This window comes from Oncorhynchus gorbuscha, linkage group LG23, assembly GCF_021184085.1.
Source record: "Oncorhynchus gorbuscha isolate QuinsamMale2020 ecotype Even-year linkage group LG23, OgorEven_v1.0, whole genome shotgun sequence".
Classification (NCBI taxonomy): domain Eukaryota; kingdom Metazoa; phylum Chordata; class Actinopteri; order Salmoniformes; family Salmonidae; genus Oncorhynchus; species Oncorhynchus gorbuscha.
This window is the reverse complement of record NC_060195.1, coordinates 34762301-34786693: the sequence shown is the minus strand read 5'-3', so window position 1 is coordinate 34786693 and position 24393 is coordinate 34762301. Positions and strand designations below refer to the sequence as shown.

Below are 24393 nucleotides of genomic sequence, written 5' to 3'. Positions count from 1 at the left end.
TGTTGCTACCCCTACTAGTGTGTTATCTTAATAATAAAAATGATTTAAACACATTATGCTGCCGTGTTAGAGGATTTAGAATGGGAAGATTTCCCAGAAGTGATGTGATGCATTTGTTACATAATGATGTGATTGCAAGTACACTCAATTAACTTCAACACTCCATATGTGATACTTTCAAAGCATTTACATCATGTTTGCGGGGGAATATTAGTCCTGGTTTCTTCTTCTCATACCGCGATCAGGACATTTGGAAATGTAGCTTTAAGGGTCAGATTTGATTCAATGAGACAGTTTAGCAGAGACGTGACATAAATACAAAAGAATTAGACCTGCGGTGCACTGCTACACACTCATACCTCATCTCCTCTCATAGTGTGTCAATCTGCCCTCTGGAGGACAGAGGAAGAGAACCAGCCACCCATCTCCATATCTCTGAATTGTCAAACTGCCTGAATGAAAACCCCCCCAATTGGTTGTATATGATCTCTGATGGTAATGTTAGGCTTTTGGAAAGGGCACTAGAGGTCACACAACCCAAAGTGTGGTACTCCATTAGATTGGTGCTTGATACAGTAGGTGAAGTGAAGAAAGGCAACTTCCGTTGATCCTCAAGACCCCTCAAACTCAACTCTGGACCTGGAAGCCAGTTCCACAGCATGTTTTTATTGTCCCCCTCTAACCAGGGACTAATTTAGACCTGAGACACCAGGTGTGTGCAATTAATTATCAAGTAGAACAGAGAACCAGCAGGCTCCGGACCTCGTTGGGAAAGAGTTGAGTACCCCTGCTTTAGACCTTTCCACATCCCAACTCCAATGGGACAATAAATCCAAGAACAAAGGGGTCTATAAAACAACCCTCTACTCATTACAGTGAAGCCCACCACTCCAGTGTATGTATGGGGGTTGTGATATAGCAACCTATTTGATTTTGGCCCCAAACTTAGGGGCCACAGTTCCATGTTGTGAAAGTGCTAGCTATTTATGGTAATTGTATTCCAGAGTTTTACAAATGTGTCAAGTAATTACAGGCCATCTTGTTAAGTTAACGATTCAACACCTTGTTAAACATGTCAAATAGCCAGGTATCAGGAGCAGGCTCAGGCCAAAGTACATTACCACATGTAAATTAAGATGATCTGTATAACTTAGATGATGCAGACTAATTCACCATATGGCAGTAAGGTAAGCATGTCAACAGTTAATGTCAGCTTGTAGTTTTCAGTTGGACAAACTTGAAGACTCAAAGATTCAAAATCAACAATATATTTTCACTTTCCATAGGGATTGAGTTGTCATGACAAACATTTACAAGTACTCTGTAACAGGGCCAATAGTGGGAAGAGGGCCAGGGCTCTCCACAATACAAGTGAGCAGATGTCAGTCTTCACAACCACACCACTTCTCTGACTGCGGTTCATCTACCATTCCAGAGGCACTATAATGCAGCAAAACTCTCAGCTACAAGTGAATGAGACAACTCTGTACAAAATGAATAACAAAGGAAACGTGTATCTCAGTATGTAATGTACTGTAGGTTGCACGTGGTTGTTAGCTACTAACAGAAAGACAAAACACAGTATAGGAAAATAAAAACTATAAAAGGAACAAAGACAAAGCTGCAATAAAAAGTTTGGCAAAAAAAAACAAAAGAGACATGGAGGTGCCAAGATGGAGTCTAATTCCAACAGTACATCATAAAGACAAGTAGCCATCTCACATTGAAATGGGTGACACTTTTTTTTTTTAGTTGGCAAAGTCACAAATAAACATGCATCACTAGTGTCATTGTAAAATGATGAAAAACCTCAGTTTGAAATCATTCTCTGAAATCCTGACATTTTGATAACCTCAAGTACAATTTTCAATCCTACCTCTGGCATCACATACATTGTAAATTGTATGGCTTACTAAGTAAACAGGTCCATATAAACTGGAAAGAGACATCTTTCATAAACAAAACTATGGTATAGCATTATCTTGGCAAAACAAATCAAAGATCTAAATAACAATGTAAACAGCATACCACTGTAGGCCTACAGTTTATACTAACATATTTACAGGTTATTTTTTATTTTTAAAGTTCCCTGTAAAAAGGGTCATTTCCATGATGTGAACTTACACCGTATGTTTGGCAAATTCAAGCATCTCATCTACTTTTTGTCACAGAGACAAATTGATTTGAGGAAAATAACCCAAATAACCACCATTTGAACTTGCTGAGCTACAAAATGTTTGTCTCTTCCTGTCTTGTAAATAAAATGGTTTGTTTTACATAAGGGCAAGGATGCTCTAGGATAAGTGGTGTCAAATTCATTTTGCCCCGCGGGCCGCATTCGCTCTTCACAGAGATCGGGAGGGTCGCACTTAAAATGTATTATATTTCCTCACCAACAAAATCGGCAAAAAATTGTTTCAATGCCCCCGGACTGTCTAGCTTTCGTTTCGATAACTACTAGAAAGCTGGACAGAAGACTAGTGAAGTGAAGAGACTATAAATGTAGGTCTGTTATCTTTACTACAGTTTCCATTTGTTTTTCCTCATTTCAAATGTCCAAAAATTATAATTACAACAATGTTTTTGTTTTACTCAAACCACCAACGGATTGAAAATGCTCAGGCCCACAGGTCGTAGGTTTGACACCCCTGCTCCAGGAGGTGTCACATGTTTTTCCAAAGTAATAATGATATGATACATGGACTCAATTGATGATGGCTCTTTGGGCTAAATGCACTTTTCAGTGTTATTTTTTTCAATCACTTGTTGTCATATATGTAACAAAAGCAAAGTATTTGTGTGCAACAAAGAGAGCATTGTTCTACTTCATCAGGAAATGTGCAAAATCTGCTCTAAAGCAAAGTGACAGTGTTGCAATTTCTAATGTACAAGGTACCGGGAGATGTAAGGGACACCGAGACACAGGTGCAGACCCTCATTCCAACATTTATACAAGGCACTAAGGATAGGAGTCAAGGGCCACACTGCAGGTCTCCCAACAGCCACCTCAGCTCAGTCTGGTCGAAATATTGGATATTTGGGTAAGAATTCTATAAGAATTACCTGTGGAGGGGAAAGTTCATTTCATTTAACACTTCTTTCAGCATTGAATATTTCCAGTGGGCACTCTTCTATAATACAATCATGCCCATATATTTTGACTCGGTAGCGATTTAAGTTTGTAATAGTCAATCATTTGGCAAGAATCATATTCTGTTTTAAGGGAGCATAAATGTGTTACACTCACGTATTCCATCATATTGCTGCTTTCGCATTTCCTTTTGCTGAGCTTCCAGTGCAGGCCCAGCTACAGAGAAGAGGTGAAAGTGAGGACAGACAACACTGTGCCCACACGCACACACCCGCATCCCGTCTGGTTAGGAAATCTGAGTGTGAGGGGAATTTAGGATCACTTCAAACCATGTCTGGCTGGGGTCAGGTAGTGGCCAGACACCCTGAAGAGCTTCCTTCATTCTTCTGCCCAGTTACTAGCTGTCACTCATTGTTCCATGACAAAACTAAATTAACATGCCTTTTACTGCTGACCTTTAGGTCTGGTCAGCCTCTGTCCACTACGTCAGATGAAAATAGCTTTGAGGGAAATTCGTTTTAAGGGTTAAAGTTGACATAATGAGTTAAAGACCATTATCCATCAGAAACCTGCTACTTTAACATCACTCAACCCTTCACAACTGACATAACTTGGTCTTTCAGACAGGTGCTAATATGCAATTTGTTCTTACCTTGTGATATAACTGGTTGTTTTCCCATTCTAACAACTTCTGAATAGATCTTCTCGCCTGTTGGGAAAGGAGCACATGCAATATCTTCTAGTATTAACCTCAACTTCACACTCTTTTACAATTGACAACAACCTCAGTATTATGACAAAGAGCTGTTCATAGACTGAACTTCTACTTTTACCAGCTCGTAACTTCCACTTTGTTGTCAATAAGACTGGGTTGGGGCACCACCTTTCAGTTATGTACCCTTCAGTGGTGCGATGTGTCATTTCTACACACAAACCCTAATTCCACACAGGTTGCCTGCTTAAGACCAATATGGCGGATTGCTAAACTAGTCCATGAGTAATAAGTGGATGTGCTGATTCAGAGAGAGAATAGGACTGTGCAGCAGACATCACGCAAGGTCAGACGGAGACTTACTCTCTTGTTGAGGCATATAACAGGCCACAGACTGAAGCCCACTGTACAGCAACAGCACAGGCAGCCGCAAAGAAGCCACTTCCCATTGACAGGCAACGTCTTCTTCAAGCAAGTGTTCACTCTGCTGATGCTGGTTTTAAACTCCTCTGGAGCCACCTGGAAAAGAAGGGGGAGAAGAAGGGAGGATGAAATAAATGGACAGGAAGAGTCAGACAGAGGAAAGAATGTAGTTGTAATTTATATAGCTTTTAATTTTATTATTGGTAATTCTCTCTCGGAGACAAATCAAATTCTTCATTATTTTCAATTATTTTGCTCTTAACATAGTTTTCATCTGAAGAAACCCAAAGAGAAAGTTGGAGAATATAGCAACCATTCCTTTGCTCCAATTGTTTCAAGAAAAACCTGTACTGTGGTCTGTAGAATCAAAGAGCCTTAGAAAACAAACAGGTAGCCTATATATTTGGAGATGCTTTCCAGAGATCAGATGAGATCTCTCACTCGTATGGCTGTAACTTGCTAACCAAGCTCTTGTCTATTCACGGCAGAGAGGAACTAAAGGGTGAGATAAGCTTAGTGCCTGTGGCAGCGGCCGTCCAAACAACATGAATGGATGCTCATTCCTCTCTGGGTCTGTACACCATAAAACCGGGGTCGTAATATTTTATGACAGGATGCAAAGGTCTCTTTGCAAAGAGCGAAAGGCCTTAGAATAAGGGCCTACTGATCTGCACCCTTCAATCATCATAATTGTGACCTCTTCCATCACGTCACAATACTGGAGGGACATTTTATTGCCCTGCACTTCCCTCAGCCTGCTCTTACCCCTTCAGCCTTTTTGTGTTGCAGTGTCCGACCCAGGAAGCTGCCCTTTCTTGTGTATGGCACAGTCTTTATTTCATTATTTTATCACCTGGAGCTGTGTCCAAAGACAGCTTACTCATTGACAGAGTTTCACTTCAGCTTTGGACGCACAGTGGTGCGTTGCTTGAAATGCATCAGCATCAGATAGAAGCCACTCAAGAGACTTGAAAGAGGTAATTCAGGAATGGTCTGATTTGTCAAAGGGGAAATAGAACAATAGAGCCACCATAATAGCTTAAATTGCTTGATTCACAGCCCAGTTTAAATAAGTTGGAAAGCCTAGCACAAGACGAAGACACTAATGAATTTGGCTACTGTACCTTTCCCGTGAGAACTGAGGGAAACTCAGTGTCAAATTTGTTGCTCAATCCAAACCTGTCAAAAAGAGAAATACAAAATGGTAAAGAAATTAAAAACTTTCCATTGAACATGTATAAAGTACTATGACCGTGGGCTGTCACAAGGGAAACCTAGCAATGCTTTTTTATGGGGATGGAATTAGACACTTTGTACTCTCAACAAATAAATACCTATAAAATGTAGACCTTGTGCCTAAAACTTTACATAGTCTACAGACAGGCGAAATAAACAAATGAATGTCCTGAATGACCTGTAATTTGTTTCTATTATGTGAATAGCTTCCCCTGTCGAGACAATTCTATAGGATGACAAGGATACATCATATGCATAATGCAGTTGTGGACACTAGAGGAAGTATACGTAACTATTATGTCATCATTTGGCAAGGTAATAGGTGTTGTGTCCATTGCTGGTAAGCAGGGAACTATAAAACAGTAAACAGAATGTTAGGCTATGGATGGTAGCTAGCAAGCTTGTTGGAAATAATATGCTTGATTCACCACATTTAACATTTAAGTCATTTAGCAGACGCTCTTATCCAGACCACCATTTGAATAAGCCAGCTGCTGGCAAAGTATTCACTACAGTGGTTAGCTATAGCTACTTATTGAATGTTGTGCAATTAATCTTCGTTTGCTGGCTTGTCATTTTTATTAAAGCAGATGCTTTCTCATTTCAGGCTAATTTGCAGAAACCCAATGTACGTAACGTTAGGTAGGGAACTAGCTAGTAAACTATAAAGCCGGAATAGCAGGTACGCAATAGATAACCCTAGCCTCGTCAATTAAGGCAAATGTAACAGTTAACGTTACGTCCTACGATAGGACCAGACAGCTAACTGACTGTTATTGCCACGGCCTAGCTAGTAAGTTAGCTAGTAAGTTAGCTAGTAAGTTAGCTAGTAAGTTAGCTAGTAAGTTGTATTTCACATCAGGCATTGTTGTTAGCAGGCTAGCGTTAGCTAGCAGCGGATTGTAATGGCAGCGTTAACAGTAGCTTTGAATTGCTTACACGGTGATGTGCCCAGCCCCTCGCATAATCACAGGTTCTGAGCAATATCTAACAAGGTGTTCTTCACTCACTACACGTTCATCTTCCTCGTCCAACTCATAGATTGTATCAAAGTCCGCCATGTTGGGTAGTAAGACGCTCATGACGTCTTCTTAACTGCCAGCATGACGTCAAAAAGATATGCAAGGTGCCTTCAAGACAACTAGGAGCTCGGGGGTGGGGGGGACTAGCTCAAATCATGAACGGTCATCCAACTCTGAATTCCAATTCGGAAACTCGGGCATCTTTATAGAGCTCCGACTTTCCGACTTGGAATTCAGAGTTGGATGACCTTTTTCCCAGTCGAAGATCGTTTTTTTTTCCGAGTTCCGGGTAGTCATGAACGCATTGAATTCGGAGATGTCCGAAATCCCAGTTCCTCGTTATTTGAACGAAGCATCACACGACCACAAACATCCTCGGAATCACTCAGTTGGAGTTCTGTAAATCTGTGTGCAAAAGTAAGGGATATCATGTCATATCACATAAGATTATTATTTGGAAGAATACGATCAAATAGGCTTCCCAAACTAGCTAATAATTGCACAACTATAACTGTAGGCTACACACTCACTTGTTTATAGCATTTCATGGAAACCTATTATTACCCATGTAACCTACATATTTATCACCTTATTGAGGGTTAATTTGCCCATATTATATGAAGAATTAGGGCATATAAGTCATCATCCAAGTGCCATACAACAATAGTCCACAATTAGTTTATACAAATTCTCATTTTGCATTTTGGCCTAGGCTAAAGTGTCTCCAACACCTTCTTACCAATTTCTAAAGGTGTTGTGTTTTCTGAAGAAAAACCATAATGCCTAGACAGTAGCCTGTAAAATACTGTTTTTTGTCTTTGTGGACAAGGAAATTGACCTCTGTCCAACAGGTTTGTTGAGGGTGTGCAGCACTTCTAAACAGATCTCTTTGCAAGTTTTTGGAATAGGCCTCGGCTATGTTATGAGGATGTTAATGTTTAATGACACTCTTGGGTAACCTTTTTACAGGTTCATGATTGTAATCTATCCATACTACACTATGCATCCCAGCCCAGTCCATATACCAGACACACAGAACACACTGGTTGAATCAACGTTGTTTCCCTGTCATTTCAATAAAATGATGTTGAACCAACGTGGAATAGACCTAAAACTGACGTCTGTGCCCAGTGGGTAGAGTCTATATTACATCATAATGGCTCAAAGGTCGTCATGAATTGAGAAGACAGTTTGACAGTTGTCAGTTGCTGTACTTGGACGAACATTGTAGGTCTAGTCTACAAAAATCTAAAACTTGACACTAGAGTCCTTTACAAAAAGTAATTGTCTAAGTTGCATGTATATTGCTTTGGCTAAATTAAGTTGCTTGGGCCAATTGCACTTTTTCTGGTGCAATTTATTGGACAAAATCTTCCGATTTAATGTTACACATCAACAATCAAATGTTGCCTTTGGCACATGCTGGGCTGACAGAATCCCATCCTAATAGTTTGGAAACGACATAGAAGGTTGATAAACTGATCTAATTTTGTTTGCGGTTCTAGGTATCAAACCATAAGAGTAGGTAAAACTATAAACAATGAAGTCTGTTTGAAAACAGTATGCACACTCAGTCTGGTTATTTTTGCAAAAGTGAGCTATCCTTTTCCAGTCAATGAAATAAGTAGAAAAAGGTAACGTTAAAACACATTTTATTTACATTTTGAACATCAAACAAACGTTCCACCCCTATCTCACTTAAAACCTGATTTACTTGTCCCTGTAGAAAAACGTTATGAAAGTGTGCTTTGCAATCAAATTGGAGCAGAAAATGCATAGTTTGTCAAGCCTTTATAAAAGCTCCAAATTAATGATATCCCTTTTCATTCCAGATCAATTTCAAATAAAATGTACCTGATTTTTTATTTTATTTACAAACACTTATACACTTCATTACATAGTCTACAGAAAAGTATATTTATATCTCAATAACTCAGACACAAACAAACAATTTAAGCATTACATGTCTGAACCATATGTTGATTTTTGTATGGGTTTTTTGGAATTATTATTAGAACTATTCTATAAAAACAATATTTCAAGAGCCTCCAGCATTTTGTTGCAGTTATAAATCATCTTGTTTCTCGAAATCTCCTAATCCACAACATGTTCTTCGGGACGTTTGAATAATCCATTGGAATCCAAGTCTTGAGGAACGGTCCTTTCAGCGTGTTGGAGTGCTCAGTTGTGTTGGATGGTCTAAATTCGATTCTACTGAGTGACAGTAACTTGCTGTATGTTCCTAATAGATGGCAAGTTGTTCATTCCGGGGGGTGGGTAGAGAGAGCCGTGAATATCCGACGGACTGAGTGAGCCTGGTACGGGCAGAGGACTCACTGAACCCGGGTCACTGTGCACTGATCCCCCACTGCCATCAGACCCCATTTTCTTTTTGATTAATTTCCTCTCCTTGGCTCTGCGATTTTGAAACCAGATCTTCACCTGTAAATGTAAAAGGAAAAACTTGTCAAAATTGTTATTCGTTTTATATTTGATTTATCATTTGATTTGTCAAGTCTAGGGCCCTAATGCTCTATCAATGAATTGGTTTACCTGTCGTTCTGAAAGGCCAAGATTCCCCGCAAGTTCGGACTTTCTTCGGATAGTGATGTAACGATTAAAATGGAACTCCTTCTCCAGCTCCAGTCTCTGGTGATCGGTGTAAACCACTCTGTATTTCTCCTTCGTTCTTGTTTTGCCTGAAATTGTGAGAAATTCAGAGAATTCAACAGGCTATGCTTCGTGTGCCTAATTTTTTAAATAGCCGTCACACTGAACAACGAAAATGATGCAAAGCAACGATGCAATTTCATGGCATTCAAATGATTGATGAATACAGGGGCAATAGCCTATTTCAACTCTAAAGTTAATTATTGTTTTAAATTCACCTTGTCATTTTTTACTATTTATAGCAAGTAATACTAGAGAGGTAGGATAATCAACAGGCTAATTATCAAAACGCCTATTAAACTTGATACTTCGTTTATCTAATAACTCTCTAAATGTGTATGACACGTCTTTAGGCGCATTCAACTGAAGTGGTGGCTATCGTGTTAATCTAGATTGTGTTGCTTTGTTGGTAGCTATGCTAATCGAGCCACTGATCTTCTTTTGATGTGACTTTTTGAACAAACTGCAGAACAAAGAGTCTCAGAGATTTTACCTAAACTCCATTGATGTGTTAAGAGGCAACACACGACACATAAAGGAGTTACAAGGCAGACATCTCTCTGGCTTGGATCAGGTCGCTCTTGTTGATAAACCATAAACACGTCAGCACCTTTGCAGGTAGAAAATAATATTAGTCGTTTAGAACAACATTGAAACATTTTGATATTCATAGTTATAGCCTCGGACATGCTTGGTAAGTTTTACAGGGCCAGAGGCAGCCTCCTAGAATTAAACACTTAATAACACATTTGATGGGCTTGCCTAACAAGAAAAATACACTTAGGCTATAAGATTGTATTTTCTGAATATTTAAATGTGGGTCGGGGTGATTTGACAAGTTAATAGGCTATAAAACTAAATTTACGAGTTAATTGAGGCTCATACGTTATTATGACTTAATTGATAAATATAGTCTACAATTCAATTTTTTTTACACATTAAGAAATGTTGTGGTTTATTGCCCAGTTATAAAGATTTGTATATATTTGTCAAATACATTTATTTGCTGTGAAAAACGCCACCCTTTCCGGCAATATAACTCTCGAAGAATGGGAGACGAGGAAGACACTTTTGTGCATATCAAAGTAAAACGAGGTGTTGAAAGGGGTCGCCGCCTGAATTTGACAGATAACTCTCAAAACCAGAGACAATGTAGCAAGAAAAGTAGACCTCGCATCTAGTCGACGGGAGTAGAGAAATTAGCATTACAAGAAGCACCTAGCGCCCTTTCTTGACACGTTCATCGTTTCCTCCACAAGGCTATAGGCCTGTATCAGAAAATAACTAAGATGTTGTAATTGATATCATACTTTATCAGACCATTATCGCGATGGGAGGCTTACAGTTGCATTGTCCATAATTAATTTGATACGTTCGATCGAGTGCCTATACTTTTCCTATTTTCTCTTCTGTTTTGAGTCTGGTGCAATTTCCAATTTAGTGCCTTGAAGTTGTATCTTACATGATTCAAAATAAGCCTTATACCAAACTGAATTATCAATTTCCATACATTTCACATGCAACTGTGTAATTATGGTGACATCTCATTTAAAATGCGAAGAAATTATTCGTTCTGAGACCACGAACAGTTACAAATTAAAGGAGAAATAGCTATTGTTAGCAATTCGTTACGAATATCACCTAAAATGTACCCAAATGTACACATTACGTGTTATGCATGAGGTTATTCGTTTTTATAGTGAGATTTATCACTTACATTATGCAATTAATATTTATATTGTATCCGTTCTCTAAATACTACCTGTTGCACAAGTTTATGAGCCGGCACAATTATGCATGTCCATGCAAGAGAAAACATAAAATGTCCGGCTCTTCTTAGGTAAATATATAGATGTAGTTTGACATGAGTTGAGGCTGTGCTCATTGCACGAATAATTTTAACAGTAGCATGCGTGTCGTGACACAATATAGTTGCTTGTGACCTTTCTCACCCGTAGATGATGATTGTACCGTTTTGTTCATCCACTGGTAAGAAGAATTGCGCCTTTCTCTATCCGGGGAAAGTTGAGCAACAGAAATATTATCTGTAGGTGGTTGCAATACTGCTGACCCTGGCGCGTGCATGGGATTGTATTCAGGTGAGCAATAGGAAACTTGTCCCGGCGAGGAGTTGTTCATGGGCGTAGGAATAGTGTTAGGAGGCCCCAGACTATAGGCGCCCCAGTCCTCCCTCGGTGCGACATAAGGAGCTCCCCAAGCCCCCGAAGACTGTGTATGAGTATCCATGTTTGGCACATGGTGGTATCCAGTAAAGTCGGAATATTGTGGCGTGGGAACAAAGTTCTGTGGTGGGATGTTGATGCCCGATCGTCTTACAGGTCCTTGGTGATACATGCTGCCTTCTTTATCCAAGAGGTATCCCACATACATGATTTGAAGAAAAAAAAAGGTTACAAAAGTGACATTCAAGTCGACATAGTTTCCGGGCGACTCCTTCTGTAAATCTAAAAAACAATCCTCTTGCTATGGTTCTGATGTGTATAGTCCAATGGTGCTCCCCAAAATGAAATGCGAACTAGTTCCTGACTTGATACTGTCTCACATAATGTGGCGCTGTTGACAAGGTGGTGGTGCTAAAGATATATTATGGTCTTCCTTCCTGACGTCAGATGAGTCTTCAAACCCTGATGATTTGCATTCAAAAGAAGAGTCAATAATGCTGCCAAACCCACTGTCCCCTAGCACATGTTTTAACCTATCACCCCGAATAGAGCAAACCCTGCACTTCAACTCTGAAATATTATCGGCATGCATCAAAATATAATTGCGAAATTGAACTGCAACTTCACCAACAAACAATATGCTTAAATGAATATGCTCCTGATGACGTTGGGCCTTACACCTATCTCTTCGGCCTATGTATAATTGAAGTGTGCTTGAAATACATGTTCAATTTTCAACATTTGTATTTATTTAAGCCTACTCTGAAGCTGCAAACATTATTCCTTAGAAAGTAAGATGTGATAGCCTGAGCCTAATTTTAATACAGGGCTATTACTGTGCTATATAATACGCTAGAATTGTAGGCTACTAATGATACACAGTGTAATTGTGGATGTCAGCTTCTTGATTGTGTTATTTTCATTTTGTTATGTGTCAGAGAATAATAAAATATAGCATTAAACATTTACAGTGCTGTCAGAGCGTGCATGGTCACACTCCTCTCCTTTCGTTGAATGTCTTTTCGAACGCAACGTCTCCCACGCAACGTATCCCATGTCTGCAGCCACGTTTCACGCCTTCAGAAGCCGATTGTATTTGTGAAAGCTATTCACTTACAAAGGAGGTACAGCTAAGTATGATGATATTTTCTACTGCAACAAGGCCAACTATTCACATTCCTTCTAATTCTCACTTCAACACTTCAAGGTCGCACTTCGCAGCTAATTCCGGTTTAAAGGAACCTGAAGTGTCACCTATGACACCCGCTCAACGACAATGTGGTCGTGCTCCCGTGCGTGCCATTATATTTGGCATGATCTTGGTTGTTATCCATCCCTCTTTTGCAGAAGAGATTCCGTAATACATCTCAAATTAATTGCAATATCTACCATAAAACAAATCAACACAAATCGAATTACAATTGTCAAACATATGCCTCGTCCCAGGCCTACTAATAACACATGTACATTGGCCTACTAGGTTTACAAATATGTATATCTTTGAAATCCTTTGTTGTTTTTATATTTGGTGACTGATAAGTGTTTTCACAAGAGACAGTTTGAATCGGCTAGCATCAAATAACCCTGATGGAGATTAAGGTTGAATTGAATTGAATTTATTTGGGTAACAGACATATACAACAAAATATACAATGTGGACCCAGTGGATATCACTTCCAAATATGAATTAAAACACGTCTTGTTTCCAAAGCGGTCCTCGGTGGTACAAAACAACAACACGTGTAACTTGTCGAGTTAAATAAAGGTTCAATCAAAAATAAATACAAATCATTATTAAAAGGCAAGACAAAATTACAAACAGCCACATTACATGAATTTATATTGACATCTTTAAAAGTTCCACATTTCCCTAACCTTAAAAAATATATATATTTATTGCATCATCCCTGCTGCCCTATATTTGGCCTCGTGGTGCTTTTTTCTGTTCAAAGTATGCAAAGTGTGGAAACAAATAGAGATCTGTATGACATCTGAATCTCATTGACCATACATTGATACAGGTCAAGTGAATTGAGTGACTGTAAGCAAGAAATTGCTTATTTCCTCAGGCCTTGGTGTAAGGATATTTTTGCTGAGATAATTGATGACCACTGCTCCCTTGTGGATGGATACAGAACTCCCATCAGTGGCCAATCAGAGGTGAAATCCATCCCTAACAACTGTCATGTAGTCCCCTCAAGAGGGCACCATCTACCAGAGAATGAGATACTGTTCACCATGGAGTATGTTTGGCAAATTGTGCACAAGACACGGATGCCTTCAGCAAAGGTACTTATCGAGAGCCTTTTACAGTTCTAAAGTGCTGATTTTATTTTTTTTAATTTTTAAATTTTTATTTATTTCACCTTTATTTAACCAGGTAGGCTAGTTGAGAACAAGTTCTCATTTGCAACTGCGACCTGGCCAAGATAAAGCATAGCAGTGTGAACAGACAACACAGAGTTACACATGGAGTAAACAATTAACAAGTCAATAACACAGTAGAAAAAAATGGGCAGTCCTTATACAATGTGTGCAAAAGGCATGAGGAGGTAGGCGAATAATACAATATTGCAGATTAACACTGGAGTGATAAATGATCAGATCGTCATGTACAAGTAGAGATATTGGTGTGCAAAAGAGCAGAAAAGTAAATAAATAAAAAAACAGTATAAAAACAGTATGGGAATGAGGTAGGTGAAAATGGGTGGGCTATTTACCAATAGACTATGTACAGCTGCAGCGATCGGTTAGCTGCTCAGATAGCTGATGTTTGAAGTTGGTGAGGGAGATAAAAGTCTCCAACTTCAGTGATTTTTGCAGTTCGTTCCAGTCACAGGCAGCAGAGTACTGGAACGAAAGGCGGCCAAATGAGGTGTTATATTACAAGTCAAATAATTGCTTTACCGTAGGCCTATAGTATGTACAAGTCCTCCCAGAACAGAACAGCAAAAATAATATTTATTACATTAAATAAAGCATTTTAAAAAATCCCCTACTGAATCCAACTCATCAGCTGATATCCCTCTGTATGTACCTTGATAAGTGCATTCCATAGGTTTGTACAATGCGTAACCACAGGATGTGTTGGAGTTAGGTCTATATTTGTGGGGCACTTTTATGTATGTTTTTATGTGTGGATTTAGTTATAAATACGTGTAAATAGAATCTTCATACAAAGGTATTAATTACAGAACAGTGTAGTTTGTGCAGCTCCCTGTGACAACTGCTTGTCATTGATTGCCCTCTGCTGGTGACAGAGTGAACCCCTCTTTGCACATAAATTCCTCTGTCTCTGTAAACCCCAAATCACTATGGAAATTTAACATATATGATAATGTAGTCTCAAAATGCCAACACTTCCATAAGTCCAATGAATCCATATTCTCTCTCTCTCTCTCTCTCTCTCTCTCTCTCTCTCTCTCTCTCTCTCTCTCTCTCTCTCTCTCTCTCTCTCTCTCTCTCTCTCTCTCTCTCTCTCTCTCTCTCTCTCTCTCTCTCTCTCTCTCTCTCTCTCTCTATATATATATATATTTATATATACAGTACCTGTCTAAATGTTGGACACACCTACTCATTCCAGGGGTTTTCTTATTATTGGCATTCTCTCAACAAGTTTCATGTGGTAGTCACCTGGAATGCATTTCAATTAACTCACACAAGGTGTGCCTTGTAAAAAGTTAAATAGTGGAATTTCTTTCCTTTTTAATGTGTTTTAGCCAGTCAGTTGTGTTTTGACAAGGTATGAGTAATATACAGAAGATAGCCCTATTTGGTAAAAGACCAAGTCCATATTATGGTAAGAACAGCTCAAATAAGTGAAGAGAAATTAAAAGTCCGCCACAGGAAAGGAAGACCCTCTGTTGCAGAGGATAAGTTAATCAGAGTTACCAGACTCAGAAATTGCAGCCCAAATAAATGCTTCACAGTGTTCAAGTAACAATCACATCTCAATATCAACTGTTCAGAAGAGACTGCGTGAATCAGGCCTTCATGGTCGATTTGTTGCAAAGAAACCACTACTGAAGGACACCAATAAGAAGAAGAGACTTGCTTGGGCGAAGAAACACGAGCAATGGACATTAGACGGGTGGAAATCTGTGCTTTGGTCTGATGAATCCATTTTTTTATATTTTTGGTTCCAACCTCCGTGTCTTTGTGAGATGCAGAGTAGGTGAACGGATGATCTCCGCATGTGTGGTTCCCACCGTGACCGCAGAGTGAAGGAAAAGCAGCCAACAAGTGCTCAGCATATGTGAAAACCTCTTCAAGACTGTTGGAAAAGCATTCCAGGTAAATCCCTAGAGTGTGCAAAGCTGTCATCAAAGCAAAGGGTGGCTACTTTAAAGAATATATTTGTTTCACACTTTTTTGGTTACTACATGATCCCATATGTGTTATTTCAGAGTTTTGATGTCTTCACTATTATTCTACAATGTAGAAAATAGTAACAATAAAGAAAAACCCATGAATGAGTAGGTGTGTCCAAACTATTGACTTGTACTGTAATGTAACAAAATGTGAGTCAAGGGGTCTGAATACTTTCCGAAGGCACTGTATATACACAGAGTGTTCAAAACATGAAGAGCACCTTGCTAATATTGAATTGCACCCACTTTTTCCCTCAGAACACCCTCAATTTGTTGGGGCATGGACAAGGTGTCAAAAGCGTTCCACAGGGATGCTGGCCGATGATGAGTCCAATCCTTACCACAGTTGTGTCAAGTTGTCTGGATGTCTTTATGTTGGTGGACCATTCATGATACACACAGGAAACGTTTGAGCATTGAAAACCCTAGCAGAGTTGCAGTTCTTGACACACTCAAACCGGTGTTCCTACACCTGCTACCTGTTCAAAGGCACTTAAATCATTTGCCTTGCCTATTCACCCTCTGAATGGTACACACATACAATTCATGTCTCAATTGTTTCAAGGCTTAAAAATCATTCTTTAACCGGCTTCCTCTTCGTTTACACTTATTGAAGTGGATTTTACAAGTTACATCAATAAGGGTCATAAGGGTCATCTGATCATTTATCAGTCCAGTGTTAATCTGCAAAATTGTAATTATTCGCCAACCTCCTCATGCCTTTTGCACACAATGTATATAGACTCTCTTTTTTTCCTACTGTGTTATTGACTTGTTAATTGTTTACTCCATGTGTAACTCTGTGTTGTCTGTTCACACTGCTATGCTTTATCTTGGCCAGGTCGCAGTTGCAAATGAGAACTTGTTCTCAACTAGCCTACCTCGTTAAATAAAGGTGAAATAAAATCAAATAAAAGGGATCAAAGCTTTCACCTGGATTCACCTGGTCAGTTTATGTCATGGAAAGAGCAGGTGTTCCTAATGTTTTGTGTACTTGGTGAACATGTTATATATCAGCGAGGTTTTGTTGGAGAAACTTTGTTTAATATAACTAAATTATGTTGCAGGTGTTTTTAATGTTGTGTATCTTGTTTTTGCTACCATCCCGATGTTGAACAGAAATGCGTCTCGAGATGAGGTTGGAGAAGCACAAGGTTTTAGTTGGTTGCATAAGTCCAGAGATGTTGTTGAGATGGACCCCAGGACATCGCTGCAGGAGAAGTGCTCGAACATGACCCTGTGCTAGCATTTCTAGAGTCGCTGCTCTGACTGACCCATGTAAGGCCGATAGAGCAACAGACACTGGTTCTCAGTTTGTTGATGGGATGTAACGTCTTCACATGCACTCTCAAGTTCAAACAGGATGCTTGTTGAAGCCCAACTTAGGTTCAAGTATTTCAATCATTTTCTTCAGGGGATAACAGGAAAGGGGTGTTTTGCTAGCTTGTTGAAACAGCCTTTTCCCTCCCTGTGTTTTATCACGAGATTTACAGTGAACATTTTGTGCATCTACAGGACAGGATATTACAAGAGAAGTGAAGGATTTTCATAGAGGAAACATGTACAGGAAACTTCAAGTTGAAGACATCCCTCTCAGAGCACAATGTACTGTATGTGTATCAGCAGCTCTAGGTCCTGTCCTAGTCACCTATAGATTGATGAAACTTACTCTACACTGTTTAAGTGAGCGAAACAACTTACTCACAGGCTGTAGTCATCAAGGAGTAATACAAGTATTTCATTCCATCACATAAAGTGCATTTCGGAAAGAATTCAGACCCCTTCACTTTTTCCACATTTTGTTACTTTACAGCCTTATTCTAAAATGAATTATTTAAACTAAAATGTTACTCATCAATCTACGCACAATTTTACATTTCAAATTGAACCTTTATTTAACTAGGCAAGCCAGTTAAGAACAAATTCTTATTTACAATGATGGCCTACCCCGGCCAAACCCGGACACCGCTGGGCCAATTGTGCGCTGCCATATGGGACTCCTAATCACAGCCGAATGTGATACAGCCTGGATACCCCATAATGACAAAGCGAAAACGGTTTTGATTTTTTTCATTTGCGCATTTAAATAACTTATTTACATAAGTATTCAGACCCTTTGCTATGAGACTCAGAATTGTGTTCAGGTGCATCCTGTTTCCATTGATCATCATTGAGATGTTTCTACAACTTGACTGGAGTTCACCTGTGGTAAATTCAATTGATTGGACATGATTTGGAAAGGCACACACCTGTTAATATAAGGTCCTACAGTTGACAGGGAATGTCACAGCAAAAACCAAGCCATGAGGTCGAAGGAATTGTCCGTAGAGGTCCGAGACCGGATTGTGTCGAGGCACAGATCTGGGGAAGGGTACTAAAACATTCCTGCAGCATTGAAGGTCCCTAAGAACATAGTGGCCTCCATCACTCTTAATTAGGAGTTATTTGGAACCACCAAGACTCTTCCTAGAGCTGGCCCCCCAGCCGAACTGAGCATTCGGGTGAAAAGGGCCTTGGTCAAAGAGGTGACCAAGAAACAGATGGTCACTGACAGAGCTCAAGAATTCCTTTGTGGAGATGGGAGAACCTTCCAGAAGGACAACCGTCTCTGCAGCACTCCACCAATCAGGCCTTTAAGGTAGACTGGCCAGACGGAGGCCACTCCTCAGGAAAAAAGGCACTTGACAGCCCACTTGAAGTTTGCCAAAAGACACCTAAAGGACTCTCAGACCATGAGAAACAAGATTCTCTGGTCTGATGAAACCAAGGTTGAACTCTTTGGCCTGAATGCCAAGCATCACGTCTGGAGGAAACCAGGCACCGCTCATCACCGGGCAAATACCATCCCTACAGTAAAGCATGGTGGTGGCAGCATCATGCTATGGGGATATGTTTCATCGGCAGGGACTGGGAGACTAGTCAGGATCAAGGGAAATATGAATGGAGTTTTTTATAAATTGATCAACATGACATTACATAACACGAATAACAACAAAAACCTAACACTCAACAAGACAGCAAACAATACAGCACCTTTCAACCATATATCAGTGGTTGGAATATTAAACTGCAAATAAAAACAAATAACAATAAAAAATACAAACTTATTCCCTAGCTTCTCACCCGCACGTACGTCCCTTATATAATTCAAAAAGTGTTCCCATATCTTACTACATTTCCCTTTCCTCTCCTGTAATTTTGCTTTCATTGATTCATAAGATGCAGTCTCCACCATGAGTTTGAGCCAATCTGTTGATTTCAGACTAGCTGCGCTCTTCCAGTTACATAGTATGAGTCTAGCCGCGGTAAGAAAACCCACTGAGGCAAGACCAAACTCTTCTTTGTTAATACCTGGTGGTAAAATATATATATCCCCTAATAAGCACAGCTGTGGGGACTTGAAGGCTATTCCATGTGAGAATTTGTCAAGAAACTGAAGATCTTGTGCAACGATGTGTACTACTCCCTTCACAGAACAGCGCAAACTGGCTCTAACCAGAATAGAAAGAGGAGTAGGAGGCCCCGGTGCACAACTGAGCAAGAGGACAAGTACATTAGAGTGTCTAGTTTGAGAAACAGACGCCTCACAAGTTCTCAACTGGCAGCTTCATTAAATAGTACCCGCAAAAAACCAGTCTCAACGTCAACAGTGAAGAGGCGACTCCGGGATGCTGGCCTTCTAGGCAGAGTTGCAAAGAAAAAGCCACATCTCAGACTGGCCAATAAAAAGAAAAGAATAAGATGGGCAAAAGAACACAGACACTGGACAGAGGAAGATTGGAAAAAAGTGTTATGGACAGACAAATCTAAGTTTCAGGTGTTCGGATCACAAAGAACATTTGTGAGACGTAGAAAAAATGTCAAGCATTGTGGAGGCAATGTGATGTTCTGGGGGTGTTTTTGTGGTGGTAATGTGGGAGATTTGTACAGGGTAAAAGGGATCTTGAAGAAGGAAGGCTATCACTCCATTTTTGTAACGCCATGCCATACCCTGTGGACGGCATTTAATTGGTGCCAATTTCCTCCTACATCAGGACAATGACCCAAAGCACAGCTCCAAACTATGCAATAACTATTTAGGGAAGTAGCAGCCAGCTGGTATTCTGTCTATAATGGAGTGGCCAGCACAGTCACCGGATCTCAACCCTATTGAGCTGTTGTGGGAGCAGCTTGACTGTATGGTACGTAAGAAGTGCCCATTAAGCCAATCCAATTTGTGGGAGATTCTTCAGGAAGCATGGGGTGAAATCTCTTCAGATTACCTCAACAAATTGGCAACTCATTTCATGTATGTTTTCATAGAAAACAAGGATATTTCTAAGTGACACAAAACCTTTGAAAGGTAGTGTATGTAAATGTGACATTTCAGTGATTTTTTAAATGTTTTATACATTTGCAAAATAACAAAACAAAAAAACTGTTTTTGCTTTGTCATTTGGAGTATTGTGTGTAGATTGATGAGGGGGGAAAATTATTTGATCAATTTTAGAATAAGGCTGTAAAGTAACAAAATGTGAAAAAAGTCAAGGGGTATGATTACTTTCCGAATGCACCGTAGCTTTGTCTAAATACTAGGCCATTGTAGGTCATTGTCACGTTTGATAGAATGTGCTGGAAATGACTAATGACAACAAGCTAAAAGGAATGCAGAAAAACAGAGCATGATATGCACGTGTTCGACAAATGCACCTTGGAGCCAGCTCATTTCAAGACTGAATACTCTTCCAAATAAACGACAGCAAAGATCTTATTCTATGTATGGTTCATTTCCATTCATGTGTTCTGCATTAGGTAGATGAGATGGACATAGCTCAATTAGGATTTTAAAGAGAGATTTTGAAAAACAGACGAGTGGAACAATGGAATGCCTGTGTGGAAGTCTTTATTTGTATCAGAAAGGCATGCCATTGTGGGAAACACTAATCAACTCAAAGAGATATTGCACAATGTTTACTCTATTCATGGCGTGTTTCCCTCCTGTCGTTCTCTATTTGTGTATCTGCGGGTAAACTGAAAACACTACATGCTTATCAGACAAACTGACTTAATCTGAAGATCTGCTTCCAGTTTTCACAAATATTACAGACTGCAGACTAAACTGGACTTGTAAACCTACATGATGGATTTGGTTTTCGTCCAAGATCTGTCAAAAACATCTTCGCTCTCACCGAAAATGTAATTGACTAAGTATGCCAACCATTAGGCAGAGAGAGAATGTCTGCACATTTATCCCTGCCAATCAAATGAAAAACTCAGTGAAACCAGCTCACCCGTGTTGCCACGGCATCAGAGAACACAGAGAGAACGCAGAGCTGGAACCATCAGGGGGGCATGGGGAAAATGCAGAGACCACTTTGTCATAATCAATTCCGAGGAACGCCGCAGCTATTTATGAACACAAAGCCAAGTTTGTGGCAGGCTGTGTTGCGCTAATCCTGGTTGCCCAGACCCCTCTGGCTGGGTCTGGTGGTGCTGAGGCTTCCATTCGGAAGACAACACATCCCGGCTGCCAACCCACCAACGCCTGCTCTGTGTCTAGGATGCTCCCTGTCAACTGGTCCCCATGTTGGACATCACACCACTACTTCCTGTTGCCTGTCAGCATCAACCAATGTCGAGCATGGCGGTGGCAACCAACCAACCAGCATCAACCTCAGATCTGTGATGGTGAACGTGCAGAGTTCGGTTTAGACTCAACGCCTCTGGGTCTAATGCTACACAGTGCCAACATTTTCAGTAGTTTTGTGTGGCTTAAATGAACATACGTCATTCATGAATAAATGAATGAATGTGTAAACCCATCTCTTGTTTTCCCTTGTGTTGATTTGCAGGCCATTCTCTTCAATGTCAGGCAACAGGGGCGGTCTGTTTAAGACAATGCAGTTACAGTAGAGCAGCTTTTGGGGGATTCTGTGGTCCAAATGAAATTATAAATTGGAGGGCTTTTATTTCTAGACCTCATTCAGCTTTGCCTTGAAACACTCACAGATGCAATGCATTTTCTTTGCAGTCGAAATGGATTTTAGGAGTTTAAGTATAAAAAAGTGAAGACATTTATGTTCCCTTTAAGCCCGAAACCACTGTCAGTGTTGGTAGAGGAACCAGCTAATGTTTGTCATGTTTTGTCATATATTGTCATGTCTTGTCCCTGTGCTTTCTCTTCTATTCGTTTCCCCCTGCTGGTCTTATTAGGTTTCTTTCCCTCTCTCTCTATCCCTCTCTCTCTCTATCGTTCCGTTCCTGCTCCCAGCTGTTCCTCATTCTCCTAACGACCTCGTTTACTCTTTCACACCTGTCCCCTATTTTGCCCTCTGATTAAGTCTCTATTTCTCTCTCTGTTTCTGCTTCTGTCCTTGTCGGATCCTTGTTTGCTGTTCGCTGTGTACTTGTTCCGTCCTGTCGTGTTTTTGCCTTCATCAGATGCTGCGTGTGAGCAGGTGTCTCTGTCAGCTACGGCCTGCGCCTACCCGAAGGGACCTGCAGTCTGTGGCCGCTAATCCTGTTATTCCCCTCTACAAACTAGAGGATTTCTGTTATCCCCGTTTGGACATTTCCTGTTAAGGATTCAGGATTTGTTATTTTTCTGTTTGGACTTGAATAAACTCAGTTTCTGTTAAGTCGCTTTTGGGTCCTCACTCACCTGCATAACAGAAGGATCCGACCAAAGAATGGACCCAGCGACTATGGATTCTCTCTACTCTGCTGTCGAGTTCCAGGGAGCGATGCTAGGCAGACACGAACAGAAATTGTCTGCTGCTCGACATGCCGTTGAGACCCTGGCCGCCCAAGTCTCTGGCTTCTCGGAGGAGATTCACAATCTCCGCCTCGATCCACCGGTTACCTCCTGGGCTTCCGGGTCTCCGGAGCCCAGAATTAATAACCCACCGTGCTACTCTGGGGATCCCACTGAATGTCGCTCGTTCCTTACCCAGTGTGATATAGTGTTCTCTCTCCAGCCCCACACGTACTCCAGGGGTATTGCTCGTATCGCCTACGTCATATCTCTCCTTACTGGACGGGCTCGGGAGTGGGGCACGGCTATCTGGGAGGCAAGGGCTGAGTGTACTAACCAGTATCAGAACTTTAAGGAGGAGATGATACAGGTTTTTGATCGTTCTGTTTGGGAAAGAAGCTTCCTGGTCCCTGTCTTCCCTATGTCAAGGTAATCGATCCATAACGGATTACTCTATAGAGTTTCGCACTCTTGCTGCCTCCAGTAACTGGAACGAGCCGGCGTTGCTCGCTTGTTTTCTGGAGGGACTCCACGCTAAGGTTAAGGATGAGATTCTCTCCCGGGAGGTTCCATCCAGCGTGGATTCTTTGATTGAACTCGCTATTCGCATAGAACGACGGGTAGATCTTCGTCACCGAGCTCACGGAAGAGAGCTCGCGTTAACTGTGTCCCCCCTCTCCCCGACACTACCATCTTTCCCCACTGGCTCAGGTGTTGAGCCCATGCAGCTGGGGGGTATTCGCATCTCGACTAAGGAGAGGGAACGGAGAATCACCAACCGCCTCTGTCTCTATTGCGGTTCCGCTGGTCATTTTGTCATTTCATGTCCAGTTAAAGGCCAGAGCTCATCAGTAAGCGGAGGGCTACTGGTAAGCGCTACTACTCTGTCCTCTCCGTCAAGTTCCTGTACTACCTTGTCGGTCCATCTACGCTGGACCGGTTCGGCAGCTTCCTGCAGTGCATTAATAGACTCTGGGGCGGAGGGCTGTTTTATGGACGAAGCCTGGGCTCGGGAACATGACATTCCTCTCAGACAGTTAGGGGAACCCACGGCCATGTTCGCCTTGGATGGTAGTCCTCTCCCCAGTATATTATGTGAAACACTACCTTTAACCCTCACAGTATCTGGTAACCATAGTGAGACCATTTCTTTTTTGATTTTTCGTTCACCTTTTAAACCTGTTGTTTTGGGTCATCCCTGGCTAGATTGTCATAATCCTTCTATTGATTGGTCTAGTAATTCTATCCTTTCCTGGAACGTTTCTTGTCATGTGAAATGTTTAATGTCTGCTATTCCTCCTGTTTCTTCTGCCCCCTCTTCACAGGAGGAGCCTGATTTGACAGGAGTGCCGGAGGAATATCATGATCTGCGCACGGTCTTCAGTCGGTCCAGAGCCACCTCCCTTCCTCCTCACCGGTCGTTGATTGATTGTTGTATTGATCTCCTTCCGGGTACTACTCCTCCACGGGGTAGACTAGACTCTCTGTCGGCTACCGAACGTAAGGCTCTCGAAGATTATTTGTCTGTAGCTCTCGACACCGGTACCGTGGTTCCCTCCTCCTCTCCCGCCGAAGCTGGGTTCTTTTTTGTTAAGGAAGAGGACGGGACCCTGCGTCCCTGCGTGGATTATCGAGGGCTGAATGACATAACGGTTAAGAATCGTCATCCGCTTCCCCTTATGTCTTCAGTTTTCGAGATTCTGCAGGGAGCCAGGTTCTTTACTAAGTTGGATCTTCGTAACGCTTACCATCTCGTGCGCATCAGGGAGGGGGACGAGTGGAAAACGGCGTTTAACACTCCGTTAGGGCATTTTGAATACCGGGTTCCGCCGTTCGGTCTCGCTAATGCTCCAGCTGTCTTTCAGGCATTAGTTAATGATGTACTGAGTGACATGCTGAACATCTTTGTTTTTGTTTACCTTGACGAGATCCTGATTTCTTTCACCGTCACTC

General features: G+C 41.0%; 2 protein-coding genes across 4 annotated transcripts; both read right to left on the bottom strand.

Annotated features, from left to right (window-relative positions):
• Window positions 1-1252: 1252 nt before the first annotated feature.
• Window positions 1253-6620, bottom strand: LOC124010932 (cysteine-rich hydrophobic domain-containing protein 1-like). 2 transcript variants are annotated; one of them, XR_006834518.1, is made up of 6 exons: window positions 6402-6620; window positions 5351-5405; window positions 4167-4322; window positions 3744-3800; window positions 3248-3386; window positions 1253-3063 (listed from the first exon to the last, which is right to left on the bottom strand). XR_006834518.1 is itself a non-coding variant. In XM_046323756.1 (6 exons), the coding sequence occupies exons 1-6, from the start codon at window positions 6542-6544 to the stop codon at window positions 3013-3015; spliced, it is 522 nt and encodes a 173-aa protein (XP_046179712.1). In that variant the 5' UTR covers window positions 6545-6615; the 3' UTR covers window positions 1253-3012. The 2 variants fall into 2 exon arrangements, 1 of the variants encoding a protein (XP_046179712.1); XM_046323756.1 differs by having other exon boundaries at window positions 3248-3307; window positions 6402-6615.
• A 1499-nt stretch (window positions 6621-8119) lies between these two features.
• LOC124011359 (homeobox protein CDX-1-like) lies at window positions 8120-11711 on the bottom strand. 2 transcript variants are annotated; one of them, XM_046324656.1, is made up of 3 exons: window positions 11098-11711; window positions 9038-9183; window positions 8120-8926 (listed from the first exon to the last, which is right to left on the bottom strand). In XM_046324656.1, the coding sequence occupies exons 1-3, from the start codon at window positions 11543-11545 to the stop codon at window positions 8696-8698; spliced, it is 825 nt and encodes a 274-aa protein (XP_046180612.1). In that variant the 5' UTR covers window positions 11546-11711; the 3' UTR covers window positions 8120-8695. The 2 variants fall into 2 exon arrangements, with proteins under 2 accessions (XP_046180612.1, XP_046180613.1); XM_046324657.1 differs by having other exon boundaries at window positions 11107-11711.
• Between the last annotated feature and the right edge of the window lie 12682 nt (window positions 11712-24393).

Excerpts from the sequence above, each read along its gene's own strand:
- LOC124010932 (XM_046323756.1), bottom strand. The coding sequence starts at position 6,544 with ATGAGCGTCTTACTACCCAACATGGCGGACTTTGATACAATCTATGAG. Across the intron at positions 5,406-6,401 it reads GGGGCTGGGCACATCACCGT|GTTTGGATTGAGCAACAAAT; the intron begins GTAAGCAATTCA and ends TCTTTTTGACAG. Across the intron at positions 3,064-3,247 it reads GCAGCAATATGATGGAATAC|GTAATTCTTATAGAATTCTT; the intron begins GTGAGTGTAACA and ends TCCCCTCCACAG.
- LOC124011359 (XM_046324656.1), bottom strand. The coding sequence starts at position 11,545 with ATGTATGTGGGATACCTCTTGGATAAAGAAGGCAGCATGTATCACCAA. Across the intron at positions 9,184-11,097 it reads ATCATCTACGGGTGAGAAAG|GCAAAACAAGAACGAAGGAG; the intron begins GTCACAAGCAAC and ends TCACAATTTCAG. Across the intron at positions 8,927-9,037 it reads TTGGCCTTTCAGAACGACAG|GTGAAGATCTGGTTTCAAAA; the intron begins GTAAACCAATTC and ends TTACATTTACAG.